This window comes from Cuculus canorus, chromosome 24 (genome assembly GCF_017976375.1).
Source record: "Cuculus canorus isolate bCucCan1 chromosome 24, bCucCan1.pri, whole genome shotgun sequence".
Classification (NCBI taxonomy): Eukaryota; Metazoa; Chordata; class Aves; order Cuculiformes; family Cuculidae; genus Cuculus; species Cuculus canorus.
Genome location: NC_071424.1, coordinates 6,477,983 through 6,505,323, shown reverse-complemented (window position 1 = coordinate 6,505,323; position 27,341 = coordinate 6,477,983). Strand labels below are relative to the sequence as shown.

The window sequence follows — 27,341 nt, the reverse complement described above, 5'->3', positions numbered from 1 at the left end:
ACTGCCATCCAGGTGGTGATAACAGGGTATAATTTATTTAGGTAGAAAGAGGAAGAGGTAGAAATCCCTCTTCCCACTCTAACAATGTTTTGTTTGCTCTGATCTGAATAACCAGCCTGCCAACGCCCTGGGAATGATGATCCACAGCACATGTGCAGAGTCCCTAATACTGTGCAATGACAAGAAGCTTCAGCAGCTCAGATAAATATCCCTACCTTCTCGGTGACAGTCCCTCGTTCCTCAGATGCCTCACATCCCCCACCTGCCAACACTTGAAATCTATAAATAGGGCCAGCGGGGAGAGGAACAGGGGCCATAAGCTGCCACCCACTGATGTCTGTTGGGCTAGGGCATAGCTCTAGGGGAGTTGGTGGTAGGTAAACAGCTCAGCACTAGGCAGTAAGGCCTGACCTGCAAGGCTGGGACAGTCTGGTGGATCCCTGATCAGTCCAGAGCTTCTGGGCATTTCTCCAGCTCTCCTGTCACCTCTGGAGAACAGGGCCCTGCTGGCCCCAGCAGCCGCAGCAAGGCTCCAGCGGAGACCACACATCCGTGCAGCAGACCATGCTGAGCTGATGGTGAGGTTCAGGAGATCATGGGATACCCAGAGCCGTGCTCACTGACCTCAGTGTCAGCCTTGCCATCACTGCCAGTGTGTTCTGAAGGATGATACCCCTAGTTACTTACCAGCACCTCCCAGTAACCTCCCGGTATCCTCCCACGTTGCACTGAACACCTTTGACACAACAGCCCCCACCCCTGCCTCTCTGCGCAAAGGCCAGTTTGCAAGTCCCAGCAACACAGATCACACTTGTCTCCACAGAAAGCACCGGTGCCTCCCTCCACAGACAACCTGTACTCCTACAGCCAGAGGCTGAATCTTGCTCTGCATCACACCCCGCTTTTAAACTGAGCCCAGAAGAGCGATGGAGCGAAATGCGATTTTTGGCTCACTCCTGCTGCCCAGGGGACCATTTGCTCTACGGAACCTGAAACCCAGAACAATCTGGCACAAGTCTCAGTGGTGTGGGAGCATTCAGCGGTGATGTGTCACATCAGCACAGGCCACACCTGCCAAAATTTACCACTTGGAAAGATCCCGACCAGGTAGAAAGCCACTGCAGCAGTAGTGCAGAGCAGCTTCTTTGCCCAGGCCCTGCTTTGTCTTCCCTTCCCAGCAGAAGGCTCTTGACCAGTCCTCAGTGCCTGTTTGACAAGTGCCAAACTACCCGCTTCCCAATCAGTGCCTGCTTGCTGGTAAGAGCTGTTAATTGCCTCATACAGTCTTCTGTCAGCAACATTATCCCCTGCTGTCCTGCTGAGAACGGGACATGCGATTGTCCTCTTCAGTGGCTGCAGTGGGACAAGAAGAGGGAGAAGGTGAAATATAATACAAGACATAGTATCTATGGTAGCAGGCGAGGCCAGCTGAAAAGGCGTAAGGGAAGCAGCATTCCAAGGAGAGAGGAATGCTGGGGGAGGAAAAGCATGAAGCTCTCTTGACAAAGGTCCAGGACCATTTTAAAATGATCCAGGAAATTATTTTTAAAGTCTATTTTTAATACAACCTGCATGTGTGATGAGAGCCCTGCCTGCCATGCCGCTATCTCCTTACCTCCATGATTAGCAACAAAATGATTAATTTAGACAGGACAGAATATTTTCTAACAAAGGTGTCACTGCCTTCTGGGGAGCAAGTCTGATCCAAAAAGATCACGTAGAGGGAAATCCCACACCACAGGCATTGCCTCATGAACAGGAGTCCTCCAGCTGGAAATACAGCAATTTGGGTTGATTTCAGCACGGCTGGGGTGGCTGCCGATGATATCGTGTGTCTGCAATATGTCACTATAATTGATCATAAATATAAGTACTCCACTAGAGCTGATAATAAAAGCTGCAAAGACAACACTGATTAGGCCTACGCTCCTGTTGTCTGAGACAAGTCCATCAAGCAGCTATTAAATACCAAACGAGACTGCGGTCTTTGTTCAGGAACTTCCTCAGACGCAAATGGACCTGCAAGGCAAACTGGGGGATGAATCCTTGTACGTTAGCACAGCTCTTGTACCCTGCCCTACACATGGCTGGTGGAATGCCGCACAGACGTATGGATGCACTTGGATCAGTGATCAGTGTGACATGGGCAGCCTTCGGGAGCTCCCTTACCTGCAGGTCAGTGTTTGCTTTTCTGGCTTATATTCTAATTCCTCCAAGTAATACAGAAATAAAAGGCTTACGATCACTCCCTGTCCCTTGTCTGAGAGGACAGCCCTCTCTAGTGCTGGCCCACACAGTCAATGACCACAGTGGGAGCCTCTCTTGCACTCCTTGAACCCCTGCCCTGAAGAGGCAAGACTCCCATCCGCGTAGGATAGAGGCCAGCGTTGATGGATACCTAGGAATGGCCCATCCAAAGACTCACAAGTTAAAAGCTGATGGCAAGGCTGAGAAGGCGCAACATTTGGGTTGTAATGAGGGAACTTGCCCACTTAAAAACATTTTTGCATTCTTTTCTTTGCCAAAGAAACTGAGCACACGCTTTATTACACTGAAAATTACCTCCTCCAAATGCAACTGAATCATTTCTCCAAGTGGCTATTAACATTTCTGGAGAGCACCCTGCTGCAATGAAGCCAAAAACAGATGGGATCCTATAACCACAGCCCCCTCCCAGTCCCACCAGCCCTTTCACACACTGGCAGTTCACCCTGCCTAGGGCTTTCCACAGAAATCCCTTCACCCTTTCCAAACCCAACCAGCTGTTTTGCAGCGGCTCAGCAGCAGCTCAGCATGGCAAATCCCACATCCCACATCCCACATCCAGCTGAGATTTGGGAATTTTTAGGGAAACAAAATCCCAATTGCATAAGCTGAAAAAGAGCTGGGACACCTCGTCCAATACTGCTGCTCCAAAACCAGCACAAAGCAGCCCTTCCAAACCACAGGGACTTGGCACTAAACTACCCCCAGAGCAGTGGCTGCTGGAGAGAAAAACTGTCTGAAAAACCTTCAGACCTGCTTGGTCTCACATGAAGTATTTTACCCCATTCTGAATCCGAAGAAACTTATTTTTGGCTGAACCAGGTGTCACAGAAAAGAGTGCCAACTTCAGTGTTTCTCTGCCAAGCCAGGAGGAGATTTTCAGGGAAGCCCATGCAGTGCAGAGAGGGGAGCAAAGCAACTAACAGCAGAGGACTCTCACTGGAGGCTGCAGCCACTCAGTCATACAAACAGGACCTATCACATCCAGCCTGATTTTATTCCTTCCCCTCTTGCCCCACATCGCACTCACATTAGTAGGAGGCTGGCAGGAGGGGTGTTACTGATGCTTCACAGACATCTCCACATCCAAATGTGCTGTAAGCACTGCCTTTGTCAGTAGTGCTCCACACTGGTGTCCAAGAAGGTGAAGAAACAGCTCTGCCTCTGTCTCTGCAAGGTGTCTGTCCACGACAACTCCACGAGAGCACATTCCCCTTCCCCCTGAGACAGCAGCTTCAGCAGATGAGGCTACTTCTCAGGCTCCTGTGTGGTTCCTGTGCATCACCACAGGGGCTCCCAGACTCCAGGACAGAGCATCAGCTCTTGAAAAACACTTCTGGTCACAGAAAATTCCCTCTTCCCTGTGACAATGCCTCTGTTCTTCACCTGGGAAAGCACACTAGAGCACTGCCCTGGGTTATAGCAGCTCTCTCTCTTCTGGTTGTAGCACTGCAAGAGGCTTCCATGAACTTGGACAAGGCTGTCCTGTTATAAAGTTAAGCTTCTTGCCAGCCATTGTACAAGGCATGGGTTTCCCACCCAAATCACTTGGAATTCAGGGCAAGATCTCTAAGGGTTCAGGACTGGCAGAGTGAGGTTTTTGAAGCCATCCACTCTCAGCACAGCCACACACAAACACCTGTTGGATCTGTTGGTGGTGCGCTCACAAGTGAGGACAAGGCTGAGCAACAAGTAACAAATCCTGCTCTCTCCAGGCAAACTCACTCCTTTTCCACTGCTGCAGCGCTTTAAATGCAGCACTGGGAATGACACTCAGCAGATCACAGAATCATAGAATGGTTTGGGTTAGAAGGGACCTCAAAGCCCATCCAGTTCCACTGGTCACGGGCAGGGACCTCTCCCACTGGCTCAGGGGCTCCAAGCCCCATCCAACCTGGCCTGGAACCCCTCCAGGGATGGGGCAGCCACCACTGCTCCCAGACTCCAGGACAGAGCACCAGCTCTTGAAAAACACTTCTGGTCACAGAAAATTCCCTCTTCCCTGTGACAATGCCTCTGTTCTTCACCTGGGAAAGCACACTAGAGCACTGCCCTGGGTTATAGCAGCTCTCTCTCTTCTGGTTGTAGCACTGCAAGAGGCTTCCGTGAACTTGGACAAGGCTGTCCTGTTTGTAAACTGTGAATGTTTTGACTGGAATTGGTTTCCAGTCTAGGGGCAGAAGCAGCCTATGAAACAGTTAAATGCAGCTAAGGTGGAGAAGTGCGAGTCAAGCCTGTTAGGACATAAGCCATGTCTGGGTTGCTTCCCCTCACTCAGAGACACCGACACTTCAACATGTGAGTGAGCAATTGGTGCACAGCTGGGAGCCATGAGACCCAACACCAAATTCCATGGTCCAGATTTATCCTTTCATGGCTGTTAGGTTAATGGTTGTTCTCCAGCCCGTTCATCCCATGGGAAGTCATGCCTGACAGAGGGTCCTTCTCAATGCCAGCCAGTCCATGCATGACCAAAGCAGACACAGTGACACCGTATCTCCTGGGTGATCAGCATCCAGCATGGTGGGAAAGCCACATCCTCAACACATACACCCCCCCACACCAGCTCCTCCTGCCTGTGACTGACTGTGTTTGTTCATTAATAGGTACCCAGAAATCTCTATGAGGCTTCTATGTGTCTTCTTAAGACAGTCAGGCCTTTCATGTTAAGATCTTAACGCACCCTCACAAGTAGTTCTTGTGATCCTCACAAGCTCTTTTGTCACCCTCACAGAAACCCTACAGTGCTGCTGTGTGCCGTTTGATTGAGGAGACCAAGGCGTGTCTCCGGATGCCGCTTCCTGGCAGTTGTAAGGGAGCTGACAGCAAAAGAGATAAGAATTGCTCATCCTTGGTCTAATGAACCATCCCGTGCAAGCAAGAGAGCTTCAGGGGGCTGGCCCAATGCCCAAGCACCTTGGCATCCTCTCTTGGCAGTTTACAATTCTGAAAGCATTTTGCAAGCAAATTTCATTTTGTGCTTAATACGAAGACCAGATCATTTTGTTGCAGGCGAAGAATGAAATGTCCTCTCCCTGAATGACAGGATGCCTTTTGTAACGGTAGGATCCATCTCCAGGGTATTTACAAGTGAATCTGTTTACAATTTAAAATAAACTGCCCTTCAAATTTCTGGCAGCTGATGTGACCCCATCCTTCTCCCGGAAGGTTTACAGTGCAGTCGCTAACACCCGTTTCCAGAAAGAACAAGAACAAGCTGCTCCCGTGTGTCCTTAGCTGCTGGTCACGTGAACAAAAATGCCACCTGTCCTTCAAAAGCTGTCACCACTAATACCAGTAAGGACTGATTACACTGGTAAGGGGGTAGTTCAGAGCATTAGAGGCCAATCCCAATGCATTTCTCCTTTTACATAGTGGTGTTTCTTTGTTTCACGTGCTGATCTCCGATTCCCTGCCTCTCCATGCCAGACGAACTGTGTTAGGACTATTCCCAGGACACTGCCTACAGGAGGCTCCCCTGAAGCACCTCTCTTACCTGTCTGCTGCCAACAAAGGGAGAGGCAGCTGTCGGGAATGAACAGCCCTACGAAGCCACGGCTCATCCTGCAGTCTCCAGCGTTATAAAATTAAGCTTCTTGCCAGCCATTGTACAAGGCATGGGTTTCCCACCCAAATCACTTGGAATTCAGGGCAAGATCTCTAAGGGTTCAGGACTGGCAGAGTGAGGTTTTTGAAGCCATCCACTCTCAGCACAGCCACACACAAACACCTGTTGGATCTGTTGGTGGTGCGCTCACAAGTGAGGACAAGGCTGAGCAACAAGTAACAAATCCTGCTCTCTCCAGGCAAACTCACTCCTTTTCCACTGCTGCAGCGCTTTAAACGCAGCACTGGGGATGACACTCAGCAGATCACAGAATCATAGAATGGTTTGGGTTAGAAGGGACCTCAAAGCCCATCCAGTTCCACTGGTCATGGGCAAGGACCTCTTCCACTGGATCAGGGGCTCCAAGCCCCATCCAACCTGGCCTGGAACCCCTCCAGGGATGGGGCAGCCACCACTGCTCTGGGCACCCTGGGCCAGGGCCTCCCCACTCTCATCAGGAAGAATTTCTTCCTAATGTCAATCTAAATCTTCCCCCTTCCAATTTAAAGCCATCACCTCATGTCCTGTCACTCCATACCCTTGGAAAAAGCCCTTCTCCAGCTTTCCTGGAGTCTTTTCAGTGCTGGAAGCTGCTCTAAGGTCTCCTCTGAGCCTTCTCTTCTCCAGGCTGAACAACCCCAACTCTCTCAGACTGTCCTCATACAGGAGGTGCTCCAGCCCTTGGGTCATCACCGTGGCCTCCCCTACTCATAGTTCCATAATTCCATACCCTTCTTATATTGAGGATTCCAGAACATATCTCTTCCCCAATGTGTCTGGGACAGACATAAAGCCTGCTGGGCAGGGGAAAAGCCAGAAGGAAAGGGAACAGAAGATGGTGTCCTGGGGGTGCTGAGGGTGAGACATCCCATCATTTTAAGGAGAACTTCTTCACACTGAGGGTGGGGAGGCCCTGGCCCAGGTTGCCCAGAGCAGTGGTGGCTGCCCCATCCCTGGAGGGGTTCCAGGCCAGGTTGGATGGGGCTCGGAGCCCCTGATCCAGTGGGAGGTGTCCCTGCCCATGGCAGTGGGTGGAACTGGATGGGCTTGGAGGTCCCTTCCAACCCGAACCCACGATTCTGTGATCACTACGAAGGAACTCCACACGCAGCTTTCCCTCCTCTCCACGGAACCAGCACCCACCGTCCTGAACACGGATTTTGAACTGAACTGCAGCTCCTCAGCTCAGCTCACGAACAGCGCCTCCGTCTGCGCGGCGCTCGCCTCGAAACCAATGGACGAGAGCAACCTCCCTCGGCAACCAATGGGAGCGCAGCGTCCGCCCTCGGCAACCAATGGGAGAGCAGAACCCTGTCCCTGTAGCCAATGGGCGCACAGCACCCACGGTCCGCAGCCAATGGGCGGGGCGGCCTGGACGGGCGGGGCCGCGGGCGGCTGGCGCTGCAGGTAAGGCCGGGGCCGGGCCCGACGGCTTCGCGGAGCCTCGGGCCGGGCGGGAGTCGGGGGGGCAGGGGGGGATCGGACGGGGATGCGGGAGGGAGGGAGGGAGTGCCCTGAGCATCCCTCGGGAATCGCCCTCATCCTCCTCGGGAGCCCCGGCCTGGAGCATCTCCTGCAGTACGGGCTGGAGGAGAGGGGGCTGTGCAGCCTCCGGGGGGGAAGGGGCCACAGAGGCCTTAGAGCAGCTGCCGGTGCTGAGAGGGGCCCCAGGAAAGCTGGGGAGGGGCTTTTTACAAGGGCACGGAGTGACAGGACGAGGGGGAATGGCTTTAGATTGGAGGGGGGGAGATTTAGATTAGACATTAGGAAGAAATTCTTCACTCTGAAAAGTGGTGAAGCCCTGGCCCAGGTTGCCCAGGGGCTGCCCCATCCCTGGAGGGGTTCAAGGCCAGGTTGGATGGGGCTTGGGGCCCCTGATCCAGTGGGAGGTGTCTGAAACTGGATGGGCTTTGAGGTCCCTTACACCCCAAAACATCCCATGATTCTATGACTTGTCCCAATCCTTCCTTTGGGAATTGCCCTCATTCTCCCCCCAGGATCTGCCCCCCATCTTTGCCTTGGGAATTGCCCCAGTCCTCCCCTCGGGAACTGCCCCCATCCTCCCCTCCAGAGCTGCCGCACTCCCGGGTCACATTCTCCAAGCCCTGGACCATGGTGAGTCCCTCTCTGCTCTGGCCTTTCCCTGCGCCGTTGGGTGCTGGTCCCAGCACAGGGTCCTTGCACAGCGGGACACAGCTCAGGGCTGGCAGAGAGCAGCTACAGTGCATGCAGAGCCCCTCACAACATGTGCTGCCAGGCCCGGAGAGCTGCTTGCAAATCACCCTGTGGTGTTTTACAGTTTGTGATGGGTGGACTCCATCCAGGTGTAATTCCAAGGTGTATTTCGCTGCTTTTAATCGTGTACTAGATAACATGCTTTTCACTGCTTGTGTGAGAAATGACAGTTCTGAGCTGTTCGTGTGATCTGAATTTAGCTGAGCAGGCTAACACTGAATTCTAGATACGTGCTCGCTGTCAAGTTAAACCTTCAAACAAGTAGTCTGAAAGCACTTACAAAGGCAAATGCACACTGACAGCTCAGGTAAGTCTATTAAAGCAACATTTTTGCTGAAGAGGTAAAACCCTGATGAGCCAGGGTCTCTCCAAACATCCGTTGTTTGAGGGGGTTTCTGCTAGCTGGGATGTGAAGGGTTAAGAAATCAGGACTGGAATGCATTTTGATGGTGCTTGGCAAGTCAGCTTGTTAGGAGTGGCTGGTGGTTTTAGATAAAGAAGAGAGGAACTTGATGTTTGTATCATCAAATCACGGTTTTGGGTTGGAAGGGACCTCAAAGCCCATCCAGTTCCACCCCCTGCCATGGGCAGGGACACCTCCCACTGGATCAGGGGCTCCAAGCCCCATCCAACCTGGCCTGGAACACCTCCAGGGATGGGGCAGCCACCACTGCTCTGGGCAACCTGGACCAGGGCCTCCCCACCCTCATCGTGAAGAATTTCTTCGTAATATCTAATCTAAATCTTCCCTCTTCCAATTTAAAGCCATCACCTCATGTCCTGTCACTCCATGCCCTCGTAAAAAGACCCTCCCCAGCTTTCCTGGAGCCCTTTCAGTGCTGGAAACCGCTCTAAGGTCTTCCCGGAGCCTTCTCTTCTCCAGGCTGAACAACCCCAACTCTCTCAGCCTGTCCTTATAGCAAAGGGGCTCCAGCCCTTGGATCATCTCCGTGGCCTCCTCTGAACCCATTCCAACAGGTCCATCTCCTTCTTATGTTGGGGATTCCAGAACTGGACACAGGACTCCAGATGAAGTGTCACAAGAGCAGAGTAGAGGGGCAGAATCCCCTCCCTCACCCTGTTGGCCACACTGGTTTTGATGCAGCCCAGGACACTTTTGCTTTCTGGTCTGCAAGCACACATTGCCGGCTCATGTCAAGCTTCTCATCAATCAGTAATCCAAGTCCTTCTCTGCAGAGCAAATCAATAAAGAATTAATTACAATAATCAATGCAATTGATGGAGAATTAATTACATTTATTTTTAGAGTATTGACATGAGATAAAGCAGATGGTGATAGAATATTCCCATGATGGAAATGCTAATGGAATTACGTTAGGTAATAGAGTGCCTGGAGTCAGCCGTGGGTTTACCTGTGCCCTATAGAGCTGATTAGGGAAGGTGCCTGGAGTCAGCCGTGGGTTTACCTGTGCCCTATAGAGCTGATTAGGGAAGGTGCAAATTACCCTCCCCAAGTAAAGGTGCACTGAAGTGGCTTCCAGAGCTCTCCCTGGGGTGGCATCACGAGGCTCTCTCAAGCCACTGGCCCTGTGCTGTGAACGTCAGCCTTCTAACGACTGACCCTGATTGTGGCAGCAAAGCTTTGTGTTTGTGCAAACACCCTCTTGAGAGAACTTCAGTCTCTGTGTGTGGAGGGTGTGTAGTGCGTTCACCAAGCCAGCAGACTGAAATAAGTTAAAAACTCAGGCATTTACTGACCAGGTACCTTGGCATAAAGCATGTTCAGGAATCAGTAAATATTCCACCCACTTGGCAGAGTTCGTGGCTCAGAGAGGAAAATGTGCTTACCCCTTCAGAAGCAAAATGTTGGGTATCAGAAGATGCATGGTTTAACATCTGTTAATGTTGGGAATGGAATGAGGGCAGCTCTGAGGAGAAGGACTTGAGGTGCTGGGGATGAGGAGCTCCACATGAGCTGGCGATGTACGCTCACAGCCCAGAAACCAACTGTTTTCTGGGCTGCATCCAAAGCAGTGGCACCAGCAGGATGAAGGGGGGGGATTCTGTCCCTCTGATGAGACTCTACCTGGAGCTCTGTGTCCAGTTCTGGAGTCTTCAGCACAGGAAGGACATGGAGCTATTGGAGCAAGTCCAGAGGAGGCTACGGAGATGATCAAGGGGCTGAAGCACCTCCCATACAAGGACAGGCTGAGAGAGATGAGCTTCTTCAGCCTTGAGAACAGAAGGCTCCAGGGAGACCTTAGAGCAGCTTCCAGTTCTGAAAGGGGCTCCAGGAAAGCTGGGGAGGGGCACTTGATCAGGGAGCGCGGGGATAGGATGAGGCGGAACGGTTCTCAGCTGAAAGAGGGGAGATTGAGGTGAGATCTTAGGAAAAAACGTTTTCCCATGATGGTAGGGAGGGCCTGGCCTCGGTTGCCCAGAGAAGGCATGGCTACCTGGAGGTGTTCAAGCCAGGTTGGACAGGGCTTGGAACAACCAGATCCATGGCATGGGGTTGGAACTGGATGGGCTTTGAGTTTCCTTCCAACCCAACCCATCCTGTGATGCTATGATACAGTACAGCAGAGAGGCCGCAGTGTACTCCTTAGGTCTCTCCTGGTTCTGTGTCTTTTACTGGGCAAAACTGTCAGCAGCAGAATACCTGTTGCAGAGCTTCACAACAGTAAAGGCGTAGCAGGAGGTTGTGTGGAGCTGCAGAAGTCAAATTGTAAGGAAGTCAGGAATATTTTTTGCAGGACTGTGAGAGTTTGGATGTGTAGCTTTAGATGGTGGAAGCTGTTTTGATAGGAGCATTTCTTGGGATCTGTGTAAACTGTTCGCGGGAGTTTCTGACTGGCATCAGCCTTGATTGAGGAATAACATTCTACTACCTGAGCAAAATAGAGGCAAGTGGGTCAAGAGAGAGAGCTCAGACTAACCATTCTGCTGAGATCTTCTGTCTTGGATGTGAATTTCTGTTTCCTCAGGCTTCCATCATGTTTGCCCAGTGCAACCGCAGGTGCGCGAGCTCCGTGCTGCTGATCGTGCTGCTGTGCTGCATCCTTCCTCCACCAGCACAAGCCGGCAAGGTGAGTGAACAGCTTCAGGTGCAAGCGCTGAACCATGTGTGTAGTACCACCAAAACAAGAACAGCAGAAAAGCAACTGCTTTTCTGTGTCAGCCTGTGCAGGTGAGGAGCACTACAGCAGATGGGTATCGTTTGTAGAGGTGTGAATGTACACAACAGTGGCCTCTGCCCTGCTTTCTGCTGCATTTTGGAGTTTGCAGTTTAAAATCAGTTTGGAAAGTGCCTGGTGTCTGGAGCAGAGGTGCTCAAGACATTTTAGAACTGGGAAGTTACGGATGTGGAAGAAGCAGCGCAGGAAGAAAAGGCATGGTGGGAAGTGCTCTCTCTCCTACCGCACTACCCTGGGCCATGAGGGCAGCAGAACTGTACGGGTGTGTTCCCTCCCTCATGCTGTCTCCTCTCACTTCTGCAGAGCTCAGAGGACATCCGCTGCAAGTGCATCTGCCCCCCGTACCGGAACATCAGCGGGCACATTTACAACAAGAATGTGTCACAGAAGGACTGGTGAGTTGGGAGCGGAAGCCGCAGGGGCTGGTCCGTGAAATCAGTGCTCTGGAGAAAGTAATTCCCTGCCTGCGCACTTGCAGAGGAGGCCCGTTTGGTAGGTGATGTTCAACCCACGCGCAGGGTTTTTTTAAACAGAGGGTGAGGAATCTGGGAGATGTGATTTCTTAAGCCACAGCTCTCAGCAGATATAGGGTGTACCCTGTGATCCTTTTGGACCAGATCCTACAGCAGGCGTTTGGGCAGTCTGTCTCAGGAACTTTGGGCTGGCTGAGCTGTGAGGGGAACTCTTAAAACCAGATCAGCACTATCAGCTGACAGGAAAGCTTGGGCACAGAAGCATTCACCCCAGCATCCTTCCAGAGAGCCCAAGTTTCACCAAGTTTCCTGTTGCTAATTTTGGGTTTCTTTGTGTTGCAGCAACTGCCTGCATGTTGTGGAGCCGATGCCGGTGCCAGGGAATGATGTGGAGGCATACTGCCTGCTGTGCGAATGCAAGTATGAGGAGCGCAGCACCACCACCATCAAGGTAATTGTGAGCGACAAACCCTGCGGTTGTCTCCTACTCCTTCTCCTTGCCATGCCACAGCATTGCAGGTGCTGCCAGACTGGTGGGTTCAGGCAGAAAAGCCCAGAAAGGTTCACAGTGTCCAAGTCAGGAGGTCTCCTGGCAGCCAGGAGCAGGCTGCACGAGAGCTTGGTCTCCTGGCTGAGGATGTGTGATAGGGAAAAGCACCTCTGTCCAGGGACCCATCTTGTTGGTCTCCTTTCACAAGCAGCACGTGTCCTAGGTTGGCACAGTGCGGAGAAAGTCAGCATGGTTTATGCAGTGATGTCACTTCTGTCTCATCGGCCTTCTTGCAAGCGCAAGAGACTTCCTAGGGAGCAAAATTACAGCGAGGGAAGAGATTAAACATCAGAGGCAGCTGCAAAGGGAGCTTTCTGGCCTCTGCACTGCTTATATCAACACTACTGATGTTTTTCTACTGTGCTGTCCTTATCTGCAGGTGATCATCATCGTTTACTTGTCTGTGGTAGGGGCACTGCTGCTTTACATGGCTTTCCTTGTGCTGGTGGACCCTCTGATCCGGAAGCCGGATGCGTATACCCAGCCCCTGCACAATGAGGAGGAGAATGAGGTAAGGGGGTGCTGGGGCATGCAGGGTGCACAGGGGACTGTGGTAGCAGCAGAGACAGGGTGCTGGGATGGCAGGAGAATAGTAGATGGGGACACAGTGACCTCGTGCTCGTCTCCTTCACTACAGTGTGAGCCCTGCGCTGTTGCTTTTTGGGTCTTTGCTACAGATAAACATTTATGCACAAATCTGTGCAGGTGCTTCTGCTTCAGCAGCATCAGTTGTGTGTTACCAGACCAAGACAGACCTGTCCTTGGGGGCAGGGGTGACATTCTACCCAGAGGCCTGAATTTGGTGTCAGTCTGGGTGAAACCAGGAGTCAAACAGTTTCCATTTGTCTTTCGCTGTCTCTTGCCATTGCAGGACGCTCGCTCCTTGACAGCAGCTCTCACCCCCTCTGGCACCAGAGCCAACACGGTGCTGGAGCGGGTGGAGGGGGCCCAGCAGCGCTGGAAGCGCCAGGTCCAGGAGCAGAGGAAGACTGTTTTTGACCGCCACAAGATGCTCAGCTAGATCTTACTGAGTGATGCAGCACCACTTCCCAAGACAGAGTAGCTCCACTGGCTGAGATGGACAGCCAGTCATCCCTCAGGACACAGGTGGTGTTGGACTGAAAGCTCTGACCCTCTCTGATTTACCATCTTCATAGGAAGGAGCAGACCAAAATGCTTGCCTCTGGTTTTGTCCCCTCTCCCTTCACCTCAACCAGAGGCTCTTTAACTCTTGCCCAGCCGAGATCTGCACTGATCGTTTGCCCCGTGGCTGCATGCGGATGGTCGGTGGGCGCAGGGCTGCTGCCCTGTTGGGGCTGTCTCCAGCGAGGTGGCAGCCCCAGCGCTGTGCTCAGCTGAATCCCTGCAGGACCACTTGCTGGGATCGACATCTCTGTCAGCCCACCCTGCATCAGAGATGGGGTGCTCAGTGCAGTCTTCCTGGGATAATTGTTATGTGGGATAATTTATGTGGTACTTCTCCAGTATAAAGAAGCCGCCTCCTCCTCCTCCAGTTTGCACCGATGTTAACTGGGCATTGTGGTGCTGACACAGGTGTGTTGTGCTGGAAGGATGAAGTGGGGGTTTCCCTGCCAGTGGTCAGCAGCTGCTTGCACATACCCTAGTGTAAACAGAGCGGATTTCCACTCCCTTCGTAGAATGGTTTGGGTCAGAAGGGACCTCTAAGCCCATCCAGTTCCACCCCCTGCCACGGGCAGGGACACCTCCCACTGGATACGGCTGCTCCAAGCCCCATCCAACCTGGCCTGGAACCCCTCCAGGGATGGGGCAGCCACCACTGCTCTGGGCAGCCTGGGCCAGTGCCTCCCCACCCTCAGGAAAATATTTCTCCCTAAAATCTCATCCCAATCTCCCCTCTTTCAGCTTAAAGCCATTCCCCCTCGTCCTCTCCCTGCACTCCCTGATCCAAAGCCCCTCCCCAGCTTTCCTGGAGCCCCTTCAGGTACTGGAACGTGGCTATAAGGTCTCCTCGGCGCCTTCTCTTCTCCAGGCTGAACAAGCCCAACTCTCAGCCTCTCCTCATACAGGAGGTGCTCCAGCCCTGGGATCCTCTTCAGTGGAGTCTGTCCAAACTTACACCAGCGTAACTGAGACTGCAGCTTGTTTCTGTGCAGGTGAATATCACAAACTGATTCATGCATTCACAAATAAAGACCAACAGGTAAAAGCTTGATTTATATTTAACTCTTTTCCTGCTTTAGCAGTGGATAAAAACATAGTGGGGAGAGCACTTTCTGTTTGCACCCACTTTGGTAACCCTGGCTGCACTCTGTGTGGTCAGGAGCATTTGTGTCCAAGGCAGCTGGGGATAAGGCTCTCCTGGAGCACTGGAACTACTTGTCTGGATCTTGGAGCCTTGGAGAGGGGACACTTGTGCTACTCTGAACCCTCTGAGAGCTCAGCCTTGGGCTGTGGGGGAGGAAACTGAAGCTATTCTGCATTGTGTGTATCAATCCCACTGAGAACATCAGGAAGGTGCTGGAGTTAACCAAGTAGCATCTTTGTATTAAACACAGACTAAGATCAGCTACGCGGCTGGCTTTGGTTCAGGGAGAAGGCCCCACAGAAAGCCTGGGGTTCCCGGCACTGAGCAGCTGCTCCCCAGGCTGCGTTCCAGTGCCCAGCAGGCAGCTGGTGCTTGACTTCACCCCTGAGCTGTGGTTTAGGGCGCTGGGGAGTTTCAGCACTGCAGGTGGGTCCCAGCCTGGTGCGGGCGCGTCTGTGCTCGGAGAGTAACTGTCTTGCTCCAGGAGAGCCAGGCCTCAAGCACGAGCAAGGCAGGGCAGTACTGCTTGGCACAAGGCAGTGACAAACTGCTCTGAGCTGCCTGGTGGGAAGAGCCTGCAGATCAGAATTCCTCCTTCATTGGTGAGAGCCAGGCAATTCTTGCTAAAAGCCAAACTGTGAGAGGTGCTGGTCACTCCCTTGCGTGCCAGTGCCAGCAGCTTCCGATAGAGCTGCCCAGCGGGATCCAGCTCTCCAAGCTGATCCTGCCAGACAAATCCAAACCACAGCTCTTTGGAGCTTCATGCCCGCAGCCTGCCCGTACCCCGGGCACCTCCAGCACCGCGCTAGGCTAAAAAGCACCCAGAGCTCCGTGTTAACCGAGGCCACATTTCCCATTACCCATTCTTGTCCGTAGTCCTCAATCATTGGACCTCATCCTCCCTGTCCTTCCCTCTCGGGTGAACCCCTCATGGACACAGGGTGTGGGTCCTTGGGAACTGCAGCCTCCCAAGAGGGGGAGGATCCATTTGAAGGATCTGGACAGGCAGCGGCTGGATGAGAGCAGCTGGACAAGACAGAGCCAGTGCGATGGGTCCATCTGGTGGCCGTGTCCCTCAAATCGGCACCGAGGAACCAGCGGTGGGAGTCCTGCTCCCAGCCACCACGTCCCTGCATCCCTGAGACGGCCTTGGAGAGCAGCAGCCCCAGGTCTTCCCCTAGCCCCTTCCAGGAACAGCTTGAAAATAGGATTGGAGAGAGGAAAAAACACAGGTTAAACGAAGAATTGGTGGGTTCAAAAACTGAGATGGGGAGAGGGTGGTGTGGAGAGGCTGCAGAAATGCCACTGCCTCGATAATGTTTTCATAGAATGGTTTGGGTTGGAAGGAACCTTAAAGATCATCAAGTTCAGATAATTTGATTTGTTCGTTAGCTGATTGGCTCTGTTCTGTGCACCATCCACCCAAGGAGAAAATGTTTGCCGCTGTGCAGCCTCTGCTCCTCCCTGGTGGGCCCTGCTCCCGCCCCTCAGCAGCTCCTGCCACCCCTCTGGAGCCAGAAGGCAGCGCCAGCAAGAGGCAATAATTTAATTCTTTATCAAAACAGGGAGTGAGAAAAATAAAAGACTTCTCAGTATCAAATCCAGACACCTCGTTCCCGCTCAGGTGTCTGTGGTCCAGATGTCAATGCTCTGGATGATGAGCCACTCACTCTGGTCCCGGGTCACCCGGATCCTCATGCACTCCACGGGGCTGGGCACACCCCTCTCCAGCCCCCGGCGCTCCAACGTCCCCTTCTCAAAGGTGCCCACCATGGTGTAGGTAGCGCAGTCACGGCCATCAGCCCGACGACGCCAGCCCAGCTCCAGCACTCCTGAATGCAGGAAATCCCTCTGGCGCTCCTTGGAGCCTGTGCGCACCCGCACACGGGTGACACGAGACGGCTGCTGGAAGACGATGGAGAAGGTGCTGCCGGCTGCTGGGTCTTTCCCCCAGAAATATCCTTCAGCTGTGCTGTAAGCCTTGAGGGGCTCGTAGTTCTCAAAGATGGACATGCTGGTGAACAAGGCCGCTGGTGGGTTGTCTGGAAGGTCCAAAGCATCAGCCTGGAACTCGTCGTCCTCCAGCCGGTTGATGGTGCCCTGGAAGGAGGAGTAGAGACCCATGTGCTGGAAGAGGGAGGGCTTGAAGCGGATGACGTCCTTTTGGGTGAGCAGGAGGCGGAAGTGGACCAGCAGCCAGTCGCACGGCATCTCCTGGTAGAATAGGAGGAGGAAACGAGCCAGGCGTGGAAGGTCGCTGGAGCGGTAGAGCTTTCCAATGTAGCCCAGCTTGGAGAACTCAAGGGTGGCCCAGCTGGAGCCTTCCCGGGAAGCCAGTGCCTTGCGGATGGCCGTCAAGAAGGACTTGGCAGACCACACGTCATCCTCGATCATCAAGTAGTAGGAGGAGAGGTTGGCAGCAAAGGCGAGGAGGAAGGCGTAATCCACATTCTGCTTAGATCGGAACCTCACTCGCTCCTCTGGATCGTTGTAGTTTCTCTTGAGGCCCTCGAGGGTGGGGTAAAACTCTTGGGGCACATGGATAAGCAGGAGACGGCCCAGGTGGATGTGCTGAGCGAACTTGCGGGTGAGATCAACAGCCACGCGCACATTCCAGGTGGGGTCCTTGTCAGCCAGGTGCACCACCACCACCATCTCCCGCAGCTCCTCCTCTGTCGACTGCGTGAAGAGGGACTGGAGTGTGGCAGGGAGGTAGTAGCCACGCGGCCGCCGCACCGACGCCAATCCCACCGCCAAGAATTCTGCAAGGCAAAGGAAAGACATTACGGCAGGCTGAGGGGTGACCTGACACACACCGTGGTGAGGGTTTTCCCTGCAAGCTGCAAGGAGGGGGGTCCAAAAAGCCCTCTGCATGACCAGCCCAAATATCTTACTATTTACAGCCCCATATCAAAGGTCCTTCCTAAAGCTGAAGCCCCCAGCACCTCAGGAGGTGCCCAAACCTGGCCCAAAGGGCAGGGAGAAGCCATGATGAGAAGCCAAGGGCTTCTCCAAAGAAGAATGATTTGATAAAAAGACAGTTAAAAAAGCCAAATTTGGGGGAGGAATGGTGCAGAAATGGTCCACAGGGCAGGGATGGCTTCATGGCACAACTGCACATCCTGGAAGCAGGCCCCTACCTTACTCTGAACCTGAGATGCAGCCACGCTGGGATGAGGATCTGCTTGCCCTCCCCACAGCCCAGCGGGCGCTGCGCTTGTCCAACGTTGCTGCAGTTTTGCCGCGGGCTGGGCCATACCGTGCACACACCAGACCTCTGGTGTCAGCGCAGGCTGGCGTGGGGCTGCCCCGAGCTCTTTGCTGTGGTGTTTGAAGGTGAATTGCTTTTTTTCCACATCTCTGACACTAAGCAGTTGTCCCCATGGTCCAGTCCCACCATCTCCACCTTCCTCACTGGAGAGCAGTAAACTCAACCCTAGGGAGATGCTGTCTCATCCACCTTCCCCACAGAAATCCAGGAAACCCAAAATGCCCACAGTCACCTCAGTCCCGAAGTGCCGAAGCATGGACCATGTTGGAGCACACTGATCTTCTTCCACCCCTTCATCTCACCCTGAGTCCTGTCTGGTGTGGGGTCCCAGAGCCACTCACTTTTCTGGGATGAGAGGGAGCCAGCGAGGAGGCGGTAGGAGACATTGTGGAGTGCAGAGAGATCATCTGTGTCCCTGAGGATGCGCAGGGCTCCTTCCGGCTGCAGCACCTGCAGGACCATCTCTGGGGCCAAGCCCCCGAGATCCACCTGGATGGGAACCGCAGGCAACCAGGTCAGATCCCAGAGCACCGTGGACACGTGTGCAAGGAGGGACCCAGTGATGATGGGGAGCCCTTGTCCTGCCCTCCCCGCTCCGGGATCAGGGGAAGCCCACGTGCAAAGGACAACCCCAGGGAGAGAAGGCAGAGCTAAAATTTGGGGGTGAGACGGGACAGGGAAAGAGCAGAGCTGGGGTCAGGGTCTGTGTGTGGCAGGTGGGGATGAAGGAGCTCCAGTGGCTCCTCCAGCAGGACATCATTGCTGAGGACTCACCTCTGGGAGTTCCTGTTCCTGCTGGCTGCCCCCATGGAGGAAGAAGAGGAGGAAGAGGACGGAGGCAGCCACGAGCGCAGCGGTGAGGGAGCGCTTCAGGGAGCATCGCATAGCACCAGGCTCACACGCCGAGGCCTGCAGGAGGAAGGGGCCCATCAGGTCAGGGCACAGCCCAGGGAAAGCCACCGTCCCCTGGACCAGCACCCGGCTGACCCCTCCACGCCCAGGGGCAGCCGTGGGGCACCAGGAAGCACCCAGACACCGTCCCCTTTGGGCAGGACACCCCAACCCAACCAGGAAAGAACAGCCAGCGACAAAATCTGCCCCTGCCAACCCCCCCGAGTGGGGCAGAAGAAAAGGAGGTGACACACGCCTCCGTGAAGGCTTTCGGGTCATGGTGGCACTCAAGGAACAGGCACTGAGCCCTGGGATGCACTCAAAGGAACCCAGGCTGCTATTCCAGCATCACAAGGACGAAGCAGCTCCTGCAGCCCCTCCTGCCCCGGGCAGCCACGATCACCCCGTTCCCACCACGGCCCTTGTTTGGCAGGACAAGAAAGCTGCGCCTAAATGGGGAGAAGTGTCACCTCAAGGAATTTACACTGCTCTTGAGATATTTTGCCTTGTAGCAGAGGCGTGGCAGGAGGCTAAAAGGCTCCTGTGATTTTCTGGGGGGGTTCCATCATAAATATGACCAGGGCTGCCTTGGAAGAGGGGAAACTGGCGACCAGGCTGGCCAGCCCCATCCCAACTGCTCACAGCACCTCGGCTTGTTTAGATGAAAATGTCTTTGAAGGCAAATCCATGGAGGAAAAGCCCTCCCCAGTTCTGTAATAACATGCTGGGAAAGCTGCCAGAGATCCTGAATGACTGCGCTTTACCCAGGACTTCTCAAATCCATCACTGCCAGAGGAGGTGACAGAGATGATACAAGGACAGGCTGAGGGAGATGGGGTTGTTCAGCCTGGAGAAGAGAAGGCTTCAGGGAGACCTTAGAGCAGCTTCCAGTGCTGAAAGGGCTCCAGGACTTTTTACACAGGACTGGACTGGCAGGATGAGGGGGAATGGCTTTAAATTGGAGGGGGGAAGATTTAGATTAGACATTAGAAAGAAATTCTTCACGACGAAGGTGGGGAGGCCCTGGCCCAGGGTGCCCAGAGCAGTGGTGGCTGCCCCATCCCTGGAGGGGTTCCAGGCCAGGTTGGATGGGGCTTGGAGCCCCTGATCCAGTGGGAGGCGTCCCTGCCCATGGCAGGGGGTGGGACTGGATGGGCTTTGAGGTCCCTTCCAACCAAAACCACTCCCTGATTTTATGATCAACTCCTGCTGAGCAGTGGATGCTCCCAGCCCACCCAGAGCCCCGAAGGGCAGGGGTCGGTGCAGCTCCTCTGCTGGAAAACCCTCCATTTTCCCGGCCAAATGTCCTTTAGGGGCTTGTCAGCATCTGAAGGAGCCAGTGCAGAGCAGGCACCTGCACGGCAGCAGCCAGCGTGGTCCTCATCGTGCTGACCTCACCCAGGAACATTGCTTGTTACTCCAAGATAAGCAATTAAAACAGAGCGAGCTGCTCTCTCCCAGGGAGGCTTGGGTTGAGCCATGGCTCAGCCAAGGAGAGCAGAGTGGCTGCCAACGCAGCAGGGGCTGAGCTCCGGTTCCTCAAAGCAATCAGGGACAACGAGCTCCTGGACCTGCTTCTAATCTGTCCAGGTCCAAGCAGAGCAGGGAGAACCGGGGGTGCTTCTCGCTCTGGGGCAGCCCCAGCCTCCCCTCCCTGCGCAGCGAAGGGGCACAGGCAGGGAGCAGCTTTAGGGACCCACTCCAAGCCATGGGGATGTCACACCTTGAGGCCACGCTGGAGGTTTCCAAGCCCGGATCTCCACGACCATAGTGCATCACAAGTCCAGGAGGCAAGCTGGTTTGGCATCCAGCCCCAGCGGGGCTGGGCGGATTTATACTGCAGGGGGCAAAGGTTTTCCTGGCTGCTGGGACGGCATCTGGCTGCCAGAGGCCCATCCTGGGTGGAAACCAAGGTGCTGCTCAGCACGCCCAGTTCCCACAGCCTGTTTTGTCCATGGAGCCTGCAGGGAACGGGGAGTCACACACCCCTCACCCCACCAGCAGCATAGGCTCAAGAGAACCAAAAGTAATGAACACCGCACCATGATCAGTGCCCTATTTGGGGGTTGGGTTTTGCCTCCATGGAGAAACAAAGCCTCTCGGATGGATGGGCACAAGCGGGACCCACGGCCTGGCTGGGCGGCAGCCTCCTGCTCTCGTTACAGGTGTCTCCACAGAGCATCTCTGTCCCCACTCCCACCCCAGCCCCTCATGCTCCTTCCCCGCAGCTCAGCATCTGCTGGGGACCTCCCCAAAAGCCACTCCACTGGGACGCTGCGCCAGGGGCTGCTGAGTGCCCCTCGCCCGGCGGCAGAGCAAACCCTCCGCTCTGCTCAGAGCCTCCCGGCCGAGCGGGCTACGTGCCACAGCAGCCGTGACTCAGTCTAGCAGCAGAGGGGAAGGAGAACGAGTGAATACACTGCCTCGGTCCCACAAGGCCGCAAGGATGGGCCGGATGCTCCCCGTGCGCAGGCAGCCCCGCTGCTTCCTCCGGCACAGGGAAGAGTGCGGCTCTTTGCCGGAGGAGCAGGGGAACAACGGGCTCGCTGTCCCACTGCCCAAAGCACCTTGTCGTGCTGGGGGAAACGGAGGCACGGGAAAGACCGCATGTCGCCCAGGGGGAAGCAGCACATCGGTGTCAAAGGTCAGCGCCCACCATCACCTCCCCACAGCATCCCCAGGACAGAGAGGGGCACGCTGCGACCCAGCACCACAATTTGCCACTCACTCAATGGAGGACGGGGCAAACTGGCACCACAATGGCCCCGATGGGCAAATCACGGCCATTCGGGGCTGTGCAGATGGGCGCTCATGGCCACCCCTCAAGAGCCAGCCCGGGGTCCAGCCCCAGCCCTGTGGGTGCCTCTGCTCCAAGGGCTGTCCCGCAGGGAGGAAGGAAGGGAAAAGCCACTTTTAAGCAGCACAGGACTCTGAGAGCCAAAGCTTTAGGTCAACCCAAGGTGTCCTACAGCCCTATGGCACAGAGGGTCTCAGCTCTAACCCTGATGCTGACAGCATAGGGACCCCCATCCCACTACCCTGCCTGCACCCCCAGCCCCCAGGTGACCCTGATGCCCCTTTCTCACGCCGCCCCATCCCACAACACCAGTGAGATGGCTTCTGCCCAGCACTGCTCTGGATGCGCCCAGTGAGGCAGCGGGAACTTACGGGGTGCGCGGCAGCCCGGCGCGTGGGTGCACGGAGGTGGCAGCCAGGGAGCCTCGCTGTCTCGCCGGGGTGCTCAGCCCTGGCAGCTTCCCCAGGGCTGGCAGGACTGTGGTTTCTTGCTCAGCAAAGCCCCACCCCGAGTCCTCGCCTGCCTCCCGCAGAGGAGGAGCATCTGCCGGCGTCCTCTGCCCCAGTCCAGCAAGTGCTGGGTGAACTGGATGGGCTGGTGGGGACCCTGGGTGTGATGGGGCGAAGGGCCCCCAGCCCCGCTGTGGGCACTGGGCAGCCTCAGCCTCTCCCTGGACTGGGCGTCCCACGATGGCACAGGCTGCATCCCACCCTCCCGCCATCCCCGTTGGCGGCCCCAGGCCCCCAGGCATTCTCAGACCCCCGAGGGGCTCTCATCAAGCCCCATCATCTCCAACTCCCATGCACGGCAGAATCTTCCGGTGCCAGAACTGCCCCGCAGCCCCCCTGGCCAGGGCAGAGGCAGCTGCCAGGATCCCAAAGGAACGCACCCCACGGGTTCCCCACAGTGCCCCTGACATTGGGTATCGCAGCCCTGGCTGGGGACAAAACCACTTCATAGAATCACCTGGTTGGAAAAGACCTTTGAGATCATCAAACCCAACTGTACCTGTCCACTACTAAACCAGCTCCCTCAGCACCTCATCCACCCATCTTCTAAACCCCTCCAGGCATGGGGACTCCACCACCTCCCTGGGCAGCCTCTGCCAGTGCCTATGGAAATGTGGAACTCCTCCACCCCCGTGAGCCAACACGGGCCACGTGGGGCCCTTCCCAGGGCCCGGGTTGTCTCCAGCTCCTCCACCCTTCAAGCCTCACTTCTCCCCCACCCCTTCCCTGCTCCAGACCCACAGCCCTGGAGCACCCACAAGTCACCCAACAGCATTGCTTGGAGCTGGGTGCTCTTCATCTCCTTCCAACACAGCAGCTCACGGGCAGCATCCAAAAACAAGAGAAAGATCCTTCCCCTCCACCCCATTCCTGTCATTTATCCACACAGAAGCGCAGATCCCATTTCCCTTCTCTAATCGCTGGCCTGGATCTCTCCTACCTTTGCAAACTCTTCAATGTCTCTTCCCAGGCTCCGTCTTCTATAAATCCCTTGCGGCGCCCTCCCACCCCGGCTGCTGCTGTGGGTTTAGAAGGAATTGTTGCTCTTGGATACGTCTGTGAGGACAAGGTGACCATGGAGAGATATGGTAGAGCAGGAACCAGGCTCCTGGGTCTGCTGGTTTTCACTTTCCCCTCACTGTTTGATTTTTAAATCCTACATTCCCATCACGGGACGCCAGCAGCTCTGTCCCCGCAGGGAGCTCAGTGGGGACATCCGCATCGCAGTGGAAATTGGCACCTGGATAGGACTAGAAGACGCCAGAAGGGCCACGGGAGCTGAGACGGTGCAACCCAGCAGAGGTTCGCTGTTTGATTGCACGCGAGGACGTGGGAGGGATGTGGGGCTCAGGGACTCACACAGGATGTCAAAACAACCAGCAGCAGATGCAGGATGGGGAGGGCTTTACTCACCGTGGCGCCCCATCACCCCTATTCCTGCGCAGGAAGGAACTGGGGCCCTTCCTGCCCCCGCGGGGCGGAAGGGAGGGGAGGGCCGCGGTGTCCCACGCAGCCATGGGGTCCCCAGCGCTCCTGGGGGCAGCTGGCAGCTCTGCCGTGGGATTGAGCCTTTCAGGGAACATGCAGCACCGCTTCGGGCGCAGCAGAGCCACCAAACCCCGTTGGGCCCCATCCACCATCTCGGAACACAGGGCAGGATTTCATAGAATCATGGAACGGTTTGGGTCAGAGGAACCTCAAAGCCCATCCAGTTCCACCCCCTGCCACGGGCAGAGGGTGCTTCCACTGGATCAGGGGCTCCAAGCCCCATCCAACCTGGCCTGGAACACCTCCAGGGATGGGGCAGCCACCACTGCTCTGGGCAACCTGGGCCAGGGCCTCCCCATGCTCAGCGTGAAGAATTTCTTCCTAACGTCTAATCTAAATCTTACCCCTTCCAGTTTAAAGCCATTCCCCCTCATCCTGCCACTCCAGTCCCTTGTCCAAAGCCCCTCCCCAGCTTTCCTGGAGCCCCTTTCAGCACTGGAAGCTGCTCTAAGGTCTCCCTGGAGCCTTCTCTTCTCCAGGCTGAACAACCCCAACTCTCTCAGCCTGTCCTCAGAGCAGAGGGGCTCCAGCCCTCAGATCATCTTCATAGACCTATGAAGAAACAGGGCTAGAAGGCACATTTTTGTCCCTCCCAACTGAAGTATTCCATTCTATTCTTGCTTGTTCTTGGAATAAGCAGGAGAACAGAGAGAAGCCCCTGATGTAAAAGCTGTTCTGAGAGGGGAAGAGGCCCAGCCCTGGGTCCGGGAAGACCCAGTGCCCCCAGCTGGGGCTGGAGCTGAGCTCTGGGGTGGGACAGCCCAAGGGGACCCACTCAGGCACTGGCCACCTCCCCGCAGTACCCAGCCCTCATCCTGCCCAGCTCAGCTCCGTCTGACACCTGATCCCCAGCAAGGAGAGTGACAGGGTGAGGCCAGGGTGGTGGCCAAGCCTCTGTCTTTCCCCTAGGGAAATTGGAGAGCCAGGTTGGATCCGCTTACAGCCCTTCCATTATTCAGGAGGCCGAGCAGGACAAAGCAGAGGTAAAACCGGGCCCCAGTGAGCACCGAGAGCACCTGGGCTCCAACCATCGCGGTGCTGAGCTGGGGCTCCGTTTCCACACAACCAGGGTCCCTTCAGAGTCACATCTTACAGGAAAAAGCTATTATCTCACATCACACCACAGCCTCTCCTACCTGGAGCCCTGGCAGGGTGCGCGGAGACCACTTTGCCACAGCCTCGCTGCATCCCATTGCTGGAGAACACAACAAGGGGTGTGACAACCCCTGCATGGGGCTGGGGCTGGCCAGGGATCACACACATCACTGAGCAAACCTCAACGCGGGCTTCCCATGCTCCAGATAAAGCAGGAAGGGGAAAACATAGTCCCCTGTAGCTCTGCATGGGGGGGAAGCAGAGCCCAACCTTCACAGCATCGCTGCTGTCTCACACCGGCCTCCCATCATGGATCACAGCAGGTCCCTAGTTCCTGACGGCGCTGCCAAGCAGCGCCGCTCTGTCGACAGAGTCAGGTTCGCTTCCTGCAACGGAGAAGACTGAAAGTCATTCTATGCTTTACACATTTCAGCCTTGAAAAACGCTGGCACGGGAGGGCACCTTGTTGGGTTAGGAGCGACTGTCCTTAATTAATACATTTCCTTAATATCCTCACGTTATCCACAACATAAGGAGAAGATGGAACTGTTGGAACGCATCCAGGAGAGGCCAAAAAGATTATCCAACGGCTGGAGAACCTCTGCTCTGAGGACAGGCTGAGAGAGTTGGGGTTGTTCAGCCTGGAGAAAAGAAGGCTTCGGAGAGACCTTAAAGCAGCTTCCAGTACGGAAAGGGGCTCCAGGAAAGGTGGGGAGGGACTCTACAAGGGCCTGGAGCGATAGGATGAGGGTGAAAGGCTTTAAATTGGAAGGGGGAAGATTTAGATAGGACACGAGGAAAAAATTCTTCAAGATGAGGGTGAGGAGGCCCTGGCCCAGGTTGCCCAGAGGCTGCCCCATCCCTGGAGGTGTTCAAGGCCAGGTTGGACGTGGCTTGGAGCAACCTGCTCCAGAGGGAGGTGTCCTTGCCCATGGCAGGAGGGTGGAACTAGATGATCTTTAAAGTCTCTTCCAAAGCAAACCATCCCATGATTCTATGATCCAAAACCAGCAAATCTGGTTTCGGTTCCAACAGGAACCATCCCATCGCAATGCTTCCTGCCCTTCCAGCCCCCTCCAGCTGCATCATTCGAGGACCGACTGCCCAAGGAGAGTTTAGGGGCTGACAGCCGTTCACTGTCCGGAGCAGGTGCTGCTAGAATAGCTCTTGCCCCAGAACACGGAGCATATCCCAGACATACCATATGCCTGAATGGAGCACATCTCTGCTTCCATAGATGTCAGACAGCCCTACAATTCGTTCTGTATTTCTTCACAGGAGCAAAAGCGAGGCCCAGGCTGCTGTTCCCATCCCCACTCAGCCAGATCAGCTCTCCAGAGGAAAAGGCAGAGCTTTAGACAGATGCCAGCATGCCCTGTCCTCCTGCCAGCCAGCCCTGAGCAAGGAACCCAACATCTGTGTCCCCACCCTCCGTATCACAAGCAGCGATCACCAGGCACACACAGGGCACTGGCATCATCGTGCAAAAGAGAGGGTTTAGGGTACATAGTGAAAAGTGCAGCTTCAGAGCACTTGGGAGCGCCTGGAAAACAGGCTCTGATTGAGCAGAAAGCGCACACCAGCCGAGCACTCCCACCCAAGACAACAGTCACTGTGCACGCTGACCACGTTCTCCTTGCTGCACTCCAGGCAGCAAGAAGCTCCCCCACTGCCAAGAGTGTTATTCACTCGTTACCCTGGAGCAGCTTCCTTCTGTTGCCGCATGGCACAGTCCTCGGATGGAGCTGCAGCCTTCACACGCTGCTACTCCAGCGCTCAGCACCCTGCCCTTCCCCTCCTGCACCACAAAGGCAACAGCTCAGATCAGGCTCCATCACCATGGGAACAACCTTTGTTATAACAGCTACAACACATTTTTCTTATCCTGTCTCTGATTCACCCGATAGTTTCAAAACTCACCTATCGGTATCAATACATGTTCAGCAGCATGGAAAAGCGGAACTGTGAGGCAGTTTTCCGAAATATGTTTGTCTGTAGTCAGCATCACGGAGCTTCTGACACAGATCCAGGTTTGGGGTAGATGTCCTTGGTGGCGGCTTATGGAGCAATTCACGCACAGAACTCCATGCAGGCAGCAGCTACACAGGAACCCTGGGGTCGTCGCACATTAAATTCAAACTGAGATGACAGAACTCCTTCCTTCCCACAGCTCCACTAAACATTACAGTTGGAAAAGTGCTGTTACTCCTGCTCGAGTCATGATCTGATGTGAAACAGGACTGAGGAGCTCATCACGAACAGGCAGCCAAACTCAGCCCAGTGTCGCGGCTTCCCCTGCGGCTCCCCTGCAGTCCAGCACCTCCTCTGCCTGCCACTGCTTCTCTACGAGCCCCCATCTCTCCACAGCACATGCATCCACCAAGTTAAATTTCCAGCCCAGCTCATTCTGGACACAACAGACAGGCCCCACCTCAGTGCCCCGCTTCTCAATCAACTCCAAGCCCCAGAAAATTTCAGTGCTGCTTCCTCCTCACAGAAATTAATTTGTGTAGTCATGAACCAGATCACCGATCGCTCCGAGGCTTCCAGCAGCAACAGGCCAATACTGCTGCTCTCAGAGGAGACACAGAGTTAAGTCCTTCACTGCTCCATTTATTTCAGTTTATCCCCTCCATCTCCTCTCCCTCCATTTAT

The 27,341-nt window shown here is 55.0% G+C and overlaps 2 protein-coding genes across 6 annotated transcripts; one reads left to right on the top strand and one right to left on the bottom strand.

The window, feature by feature from the left end:
- Window positions 1-1,914: 1,914 nt before the first annotated feature.
- Window positions 1,915-14,464, top strand: TMEM9 (transmembrane protein 9). 2 transcript variants are annotated; one of them, XM_054087344.1, is made up of 8 exons: window positions 1,915-2,175; window positions 6,984-7,279; window positions 7,870-7,987; window positions 11,056-11,157; window positions 11,569-11,660; window positions 12,081-12,189; window positions 12,668-12,799; window positions 13,160-14,464. In XM_054087344.1, the coding sequence occupies exons 1-8, from the start codon at window positions 2,014-2,016 to the stop codon at window positions 13,307-13,309; spliced, it is 1,161 nt and encodes a 386-aa protein (XP_053943319.1). In that variant the 5' UTR covers window positions 1,915-2,013; the 3' UTR covers window positions 13,310-14,464. The 2 variants fall into 2 exon arrangements, with proteins under 2 accessions (XP_053943319.1, XP_053943320.1); XM_054087345.1 differs by lacking the exons at window positions 1,915-2,175; window positions 7,870-7,987 and having other exon boundaries at window positions 7,145-7,279; window positions 13,160-14,453.
- A 117-nt stretch (window positions 14,465-14,581) lies between these two features.
- Window positions 14,582-27,315, bottom strand: LOC104059025 (alpha-1,6-mannosyl-glycoprotein 4-beta-N-acetylglucosaminyltransferase-like). 4 transcript variants are annotated; one of them, XM_009560621.2, is made up of 5 exons: window positions 21,906-22,042; window positions 18,621-18,755; window positions 18,188-18,335; window positions 16,246-17,337; window positions 14,582-15,772 (listed from the first exon to the last, which is right to left on the bottom strand). In XM_009560621.2, exons 2-5 carry the CDS (start codon window positions 18,729-18,731, stop codon window positions 15,753-15,755), a joined length of 1,371 nt encoding a protein of 456 aa, XP_009558916.2. In that variant the 5' UTR covers window positions 18,732-18,755; window positions 21,906-22,042; the 3' UTR covers window positions 14,582-15,752. The 4 variants fall into 4 exon arrangements, with proteins under 4 accessions (XP_009558916.2, XP_053943315.1, XP_053943314.1 ...); XM_054087340.1 differs by lacking the exon at window positions 21,906-22,042 and adding an exon at window positions 22,984-23,364 and having other exon boundaries at window positions 14,583-17,337; XM_054087339.1 differs by lacking the exon at window positions 21,906-22,042 and adding an exon at window positions 26,607-27,315 and having other exon boundaries at window positions 14,584-17,337.
- Window positions 27,316-27,341: the final 26 nt, after the last annotated feature.

Bases quoted from the DNA above. Each gene is read 5' to 3' on its own strand.
- TMEM9 (XM_054087344.1), top strand. From the start codon at position 2,014: ATGGACCTGCAAGGCAAACTGGGGGATGAATCCTTGTACGTTAGCACA. The intron at 7,988-11,055 runs GTGAGTCCCTCT...CTGTTTCCTCAG, and splicing joins TCTCCAAGCCCTGGACCATG to GCTTCCATCATGTTTGCCCA. The intron at 11,661-12,080 runs GTGAGTTGGGAG...TTTGTGTTGCAG, and splicing joins AATGTGTCACAGAAGGACTG to CAACTGCCTGCATGTTGTGG.
- LOC104059025 (XM_054087339.1), bottom strand. From the start codon at position 18,731: ATGCGATGCTCCCTGAAGCGCTCCCTCACCGCTGCGCTCGTGGCTGCC. The intron at 18,336-18,620 runs GTGAGTCCTCAG...GTTCCCATCCAG, and splicing joins AGGAACAGGAACTCCCAGAG to GTGGATCTCGGGGGCTTGGC. The intron at 17,338-18,187 runs GTGAGTGGCTCT...TTTGCCTTGCAG, and splicing joins CTCCCTCTCATCCCAGAAAA to AATTCTTGGCGGTGGGATTG.